At 46.0% G+C, this 7,390-nt stretch overlaps 1 protein-coding gene across 3 annotated transcripts; it reads left to right on the top strand.

Annotated features, from left to right (window-relative positions):
* Positions 1-98: 98 nt before the first annotated feature.
* Positions 99-6,805, top strand: znf365 (zinc finger protein 365). Of its 3 annotated transcripts, none has more exons than XM_029426236.1 (6): positions 99-216; positions 1,073-1,734; positions 3,791-4,100; positions 4,746-4,917; positions 5,186-5,232; positions 5,698-6,805. In XM_029426236.1, the coding sequence occupies exons 2-6, from the start codon at positions 1,083-1,085 to the stop codon at positions 5,972-5,974; spliced, it is 1,458 nt and encodes a 485-aa protein (XP_029282096.1). In that variant the 5' UTR covers positions 99-216; positions 1,073-1,082; the 3' UTR covers positions 5,975-6,805. The 3 variants fall into 3 exon arrangements, with proteins under 3 accessions (XP_029282096.1, XP_029282098.1, XP_029282097.1); XM_029426238.1 differs by having other exon boundaries at positions 5,693-6,805; XM_029426237.1 differs by having other exon boundaries at positions 128-250.
* The last annotated feature ends 585 nt before the right edge of the window (positions 6,806-7,390 follow it).

Here is a 7,390-nt window from a genome sequence, read left to right as displayed (position 1 = left end):
AAACAAAATCTTCAAATTGCTTTTCGAAAATCCAAACCGGAAGTACTAACCACATCTCCCTCGTGGGTTTTATGCTGAAAGTTCTGACCGGATGTGGTGTTGTTATTGATCTGTTGCTAACTTAACGGCTGCTCCACCGTGTGTCTCGTGAATGAATGACATCATGCGTGCTGCTGTCGGTCTCCACCTGCGACATGACACCTGCAGACACTGACGGTGAGACCTTTATCTATAATCTGCCGTGAAACCGGTAAGAGCGGCGCGTTAACGGCTTTCTGTTTAATCATGATTCAGCGTTTGTTTGCTGTTAGCTAGCAAGCTAACGTTAGCCTGATGAGGGCAGCCAGGTAGAGCTAACGGCTAATGATGCTAAAGATGGTGAGGGGGATGTACCTGTGGTCATCATGAAGATGAAGATGAAGATGAAGATGCTGTTATCCAAGAGGTCCTTTTGGATTGTATACATGTTGGGAAATTACCAAATCAATGTGCTGCTATATGATGGTACATTGCTTTGATTATAGGAAATATATAATTAACTGATTATTAATACTATAAATGTACCTTCCATATATTTGGAATCACCTGTTTCAGCTTCCCTTCAATAAAGGTTAGTTACATTGAGTTAGTGCATGTGTAATAACAATCTAATAGTCAATAGTTTCCATTATATTAACATTTTCTGTTATTTTCCAGATAAATCCATTATTAATTTAGTCAGTAAAATGTCAGAATATAATCCCAATCTCCAACAGAACCAAAGAAAAGAGATATTCAGTATATTCTGACAACTCATTCAAAATGAGACAATCTTTCATATTGAGAAAATGATATAAATGATTTAAGCGATTAATCGTCAAAATGTTTGCCAATTATGTTTCTGTTAAGCATTATTGATTAATCATCGTTTCAAGTGAAAGGTTCTTTAAATGTCTCGTCTTTGTCCAAACCAAAGATCTTCACTTTCATACGATGCAAAGCAACAGAAGAAGTCTTCACATTGAAACGAGTTATTTATCGATTAGTGGACTCGCTGGAGCGTAAATGTTTCCTCTGCTTCTCTGTTTTCCAGGCGTACAGTGATGCAGCAGAAGTTGTGCTCCAGAGGTTCCGGTTCTTTCCTCTTGGAGAGGAACGGCCAGTCCTGCGGCGCCGTCACCGCCCCATCCTGTGACCTCCCCTTCCGCTGCCCCCGCTGTGGCGAGCAGGAGCGCTTCCGCAGCCTGGCCTCGCTCCGCGCGCACCTGGAGTACCGGCACTCGTACTGCTCGCCAGACGTGACCACGGGCGGCTTCAGCATCACCGGAAAACTCCCCGACCCGTTGACGGCGTCGATCCCCTGGCACGACATGAGCCTCCCGACCCGCAGGGGGCAGCAGAGCGCGGGGCGACCGCCTCACGTGCGCTCCCTCAGTGACACCAGAGACGGCGGGTTCCTCCACTCCTACAGCTCCGTGAGGAGACGCACCCAAAGCGTCGGCGTGGGGACGCAGGCTGAGGATGAGGACGAAGAGGAGGACGAAGAGGAATTTGGGACAGAAGATGAAGATGTGGGAGAAGAGGATGACGACGAAGGTGAAGAGAGAGATGGAGGTAGAAATGAGGAAGATACAAAAATGTCCATCAAAAAGTCGGACGTGTGCCACCATCACCTCAACCACCACCTCCCGTTCCCTCCTGCTCCCCTCGGCCCCCCCCCTTACCCGGACCTGGACCCGGAGCTGGGGCTGGTCGGTGCGTTCAGCTTTATTACTGTTTGGAGCATATTTATCAATTCAGTGAGCGTCAGAGATGTACGGCGAGATGTACGGCGAGATGTACGGCGACTGTTTCAGAGCCATGCAGCACGATGTTCAGCTGATTGTTAAACGTTAACGGAACAGAAACTCAGCTCAGGAGGTTCAAACGATGTCGTTGAATTTGGAAAACATCTGATTCCGTTCTAAATTCAGCCGAATCAGCACGTCCCACGATTAAGAGGGGGGCGTGCTGATGTTATTCAGCTTCTAGGGTTGTTCTCCGGACGTGTGTGTGCAGCATCTCTTTGGGGATCACTGCAGTGTGTGACACACGGCCTGCTGACGTCTGCGTTGGACACAAACAGTTTGAAACGTTATATAAAGGGCGTATCCATAGGACGTACGTCATGGGGGTGCTGTATGTTAACTGGATTATGTACGGCTGCATGTGAGAGGGAATATTAATTTCCACGAGCGATGTGAACTGCTGATTAGAAATATTGTCTTTTTTGGAATAAGGCCAAAAAGGTCAATAAACTGAATATGTTGTGCATGTGAACGCAGGACGTCCTGCACAGTGTGGATTACTATATTACATGATGCTTATGATCAGATATCACAGGACGTCCTGCACAGTGTGGATTACTATATTACATGATGCTTATGATCAGATATCACAGGACGTCCTGCACAGTGTGGATTACTATATTACATGATGCTTATGATCAGATATCGCAGGACGTCCTGCACAGTGTGGATTACTATATTACATGATGCTTATGATCAGATATCGCAGGACGTCCTGCACAGTGTGGATTACTATATTACATGATGCTTATGATCATATATCACAGGACGTCCTGCACAGTGTGGATTACTATATTACATGATGCTTATGATCAGATATCACAGGACGTCCTGCACAGTGTGGATTACTATATTACATGATGCTTATGATCATATATCACAGGACGTCCTGCACAGTGTGGATTACTATATTACATGATGCTTATGATCAGATATCACAGGACGTCCTGCACAGTGTGGATTACTATATTACATGATGCTTATGATCAGATATCACAGGACGTCCTGCACAGTGTGGATTACTATATTATATGATGCTTATGATCAGATATCGCAGGACGTCCTGCACAGTGTGGATTACTATATTACATGATGCTTATGATCATATATCACAGGACGTCCTGCACAGTGTGGATTACTATATTACATGATGCTTATGATCAGATATCGCAGGACGTCCTGCACAGTGTGGATTACTATATTATATGATGCTTATGATCAGATATCACAGGACGTCCTGCACAGTGTGGATTACTATATTACATGATGCTTATGATCAGATATCGCAGGACGTCCTGCACAGTGTGGATTACTATATTACATGATGCTTATGATCAGATATCACAGGACGTCCTGCACAGTGTGGATTACTATATTACATGATGCTTATGATCATATATCACAGGACGTCCTGCACAGTGTGGATTACTATATTACATGATGCTTATGATCATATATCACAGGACGTCCTGCACAGTGTGGATTACTATATTATATGATGCTTATGATCAGATATCACAGGACGTCCTGCACAGTGTGGATTACTATATTACATGATGCTTATGATCAGATATCGCAGGACGTCCTGCACAGTGTGGATTACTATATTACATGATGCTTATGATCAGATATCACAGGACGTCCTGCACAGTGTGGATTACTATATTACATGATGCTTATGATCAGATATCGCAGGACGTCCTGCACAGTGTGGATTACTATATTACATGATGCTTATGATCAGATATCACAGGACGTCCTGCACAGTGTGGATTACTATATTACATGATGCTTATGATCAGATATCACAGGACGTCCTGCACAGTGTGGATTACTATATTACATGATGCTTATGATCAGATATCGCAGGACGTCTCTGTTGCTGTTCAGACAGTTCAGCAGGTGGATGAGTGATAGTCATGGTTACAGTCTCACACCGTCGTGTCCTCTCCTGTAACCACCAGAGCAGAACTCGTACTCTGGTTTGGAGACGGCAGCGGCGTCGGCCGCCGTGCGCCGACGACTGGCGAGCATCCTGCGGGCGGCCGACAGCACCATGCAGCGTCGGCTCGCCAAGGTGAGCACGGAGCTCGCTCAGACCGACACGGAGCTCCTGTGTGAGCGCGCTCACTCGCAGCACTTGGCTCAGGAGAGACAGGAAGTCGCGGACAGGGAGAGGTCGCTGAGCCGTCAGGTGGATGTGGCTGTCATGGTGATCGCCGCGCTGAGGGAGCAGCTCAACGCCTCGGAGAACGAACTGGAACGACAAGAGAGGTAAAAACTAAAAGGGTGTCTGAAGCCTTTAGTGTCTCCAGAGGCAGACATATCTGTGAGTTCACATGAGCTGCCACCAGCATAACACACTCGCACAGAACTGTCAGTGGTCGAGGTGCATTGTGGGTAATGTAAAGAATGTGTGGAACATCTGGTTCTGATGCTTCTTCCTGTGGAGTACTCTTTCACTGCTGACACAATAACACAATGCAATCTACACGTTGTGCTGCTGGATGCTGTTCGTGTCCACAGCACGGGACAAAGACATGCTGAGTCCCTCTGCAGTCACCGCAGACCCTCACGCCAGATCTGGTCCTGCACGGATCAACGACTGCAAGTGTCAACTCAAAGCTAGAGTCACAATGTAACCGAATGACCTCACTCTTAGTCTCTCGTGTGCTTTAAACTCCAAAAACACTAAAGCCTACAACGTCCACAACGCAGCTCAGTCACATCTTCCATCAGACCTCTCAGAGCCGACACCCCCAGCGTGTACTGCAGACTTCCTGTTAACATTTCATATTTGTTCAAAGTGAGTGCGCTGACTCTGCCCCGTTAATGCCCTGAGTGGAGTTATGTCCTGAGAATCAATATTATTAGTATTTAAGGAGATTTCTGCACTCAGATGTGTTTTTTGTTTTCCAGGGAGGTGATAACCATCCAGAAGTTTCTGGAAGCGGCGGCTCGTCAGGAGACGTGCGGTAAAGTTCGAATCCAGCTCTTCATCGAGAATCTGCTGAGACGCATCGCTCTGGCCGAGAGGCTGGTGGAGTATTACCAAGTGAACGGCAGCCCGCAGCAGTGCAGCCACTACAAGGTGCAACATATGGAACATCATTTACTTTAGTGTTTCCATGTTGTGCTACTTAATACTTGTGCTCCGCTCAGTTCAGACGGAGACTATGTTCTCTTTACTCCACTGTAAAGTGACAGGTGAGTTGTCCTGGTATGATTCATAGTGACACTGCAGATGTCTTCCACTGACTGAATCTAAATGTTCCAGTTTTCTGCTTCTATTTGTTTTATCTCGTATCTGGTTGTGTTTGAAGAACTTAACCTTTGACCTCTTTCTGTGTCCTCATCAGCACCAGCAGCCGTCGGATAACACGCCTCACAGAATCACTAAGAGCAGGTGAGTCCCTCCACGATGATGTCATACGACACCAGAGTATCGATAGGAACAAGAAGCGACTGCTGCTTTACTGATAATACAATAAAACAAATCAACCAATGACACGTGTGCATCAGACTCACAGTGGTTCACGTGCACCTGCAGGGTTCTTGCTCCTGTGACTACATTGGGATGGTGTCTGTTGCTTTAAAATAGTAAATTGATCAATAGTTATTGTCCAGATGTGGATTATAGAAGCTGTTATAGAGGAGGTGAAGTTAACCGTATATCGCTGCACCTTGTGGTCGTTTAAGAAAGTGCAGCTGTAGAGACGTGGTCGTCACTCTTGGAGAAGTAATAAGTCATTTGAAGCTCTTTTCTAACTTTAATAAGATAAAAAAGATCAAACTCGTCTTGTTTACATTCACTACGACCCCCGTCCCAGTGCGTGTGTTCATTTCTCCATATTTGGCATTCCAAGGTCAGCGGGAGGTCAGCTGTCCTCGTCTGGGCTCCACGACCACAGAGCCCACTCCTCCTCGCAGTTCGGCTGCCGTCCTCTCTTCTCAAAACCGGGCGGCGGGGAGCGAGAGCGGGAGCGGGAGCAGCGGGAGCGTCTGGCCCAGTCGTCCAGGCTGTTCTGCCGACCCGAACACCGAGACGACATCTGGAACCACCAGCGCCGCCGGTCTGCCGGGTACGAGGCGTAGAACTGTGGAGAACACCGGAGGAGAGGGGGCTGCAGAGGGTAACGCTCTATTAACGCGACTTCAGTGTTAACCTATGGAAAAGTACAGCGAGCTCACGTCACGCTTCTCCAGTACGATTCTTTATCCGTCTGGACTGAAGCTGCAGAAGTGCAGACGCTTCACACACGTTTATGTTTTGTCCTCTGACCTGCAGAAGATTACTGAAACTGAATCATTACATTCAGCAGAAATCTTATTTTGACTGTTTGCAAAGTGTTTCCTGCATCGACTGTTCAGGATGTTAAAGATAAACAGCTGCAACAATTAATCCACTGATAGAAAAATAATCTGCAACTATTTTCAGTTATTGACACCAGAAGAAAGAAAAAGGTACAATATGTATTATAGTTCTAAATGTGAAGAAATATTCACTTCCTTCCTTTAGTACTTCACTTTATATTACATCACATGCTTGTACAGAATGACCGGACACAATATTAGAATTACACTACAGTATAAGTTTATGTTTTATAAATGTCAGCTACTTCTGAATGAGAGAATATATCCATAATACACTTCAGTAACGTTTACTGCGAGAACAACCACAGTGCGTGAGCACATCACAGGTACAAGGTGTTGAGCACATCACAGGTACAAGGTGTTGAGCACATCACAGGTACAAGGTGTTGAGCACATCACAGGTACAAGGTGTTGTGCACATCACAGGTACAAGGTGTTGTGCACATCACAGGTACAAGGTGTTGAGCACATCACGGGTACAAGGTGTTGTGCACATCACGGGTACAAGGTGTGCACATCACAGGTACAAGGTGTTGTGCACATCACAGGTACAAGGTGTTGAGCACATCACAGGTACAAGGTGTTGTGCACATCACAGGTACAAGGTGTTGAGCACATCACAGGTACAAGGTGTGCACATCACAGGTACAAGGTGTTGTGCACATCACAGGTACAAGGTGTTGAGCACATCACAGGTACATGGTGTTGTGCACATCACAGGTACATGGTGTTGTGCACATCACAGGTACAAGGTGTTGTGCACATCACAGGTACAAGGTGTTGAGCACATCACAGGTACAAGGTGTTGTGCACATCACAGGTACAAGGTGTTGAGCACATCACAGGTACAAGGTGTTGTGCACATCACAGGTACATGGTGTTGTGCACATCACAGGTACATGGTGTTGTGCACATCACAGGTACAAGGTGTTGTGCACATTTTAATGCCAGCATTGTGTTCTTGCATATTTTGTACTTTTCCATAGATTATTAAACTGAAAAGGCTCAACGTGAGGATTTACTCTGCGGGACGTAAGAGCGGCGACACTTTGTGTTCACACATGAGTTATGAGTAATAATGAGTCTCGGTGGTCACCACGGATCTCAGTGTTCAGATCTTTAGTGACACTTCCTCTCTGAATCCTCTCCGCTGACTTTCAGAGACACTTCAGGTAAAAATGTGCTTTTGT

The sequence above is a fragment of the Cottoperca gobio genome, unplaced genomic scaffold (genome assembly GCF_900634415.1).
Source record: "Cottoperca gobio unplaced genomic scaffold, fCotGob3.1 fCotGob3_143arrow_ctg1, whole genome shotgun sequence".
Taxonomy (NCBI): domain Eukaryota; kingdom Metazoa; phylum Chordata; class Actinopteri; order Perciformes; family Bovichtidae; genus Cottoperca; species Cottoperca gobio.
The sequence above is the reverse complement of the archived record's forward strand: the minus strand, read 5'-3'. Positions and strand labels throughout refer to the sequence as shown.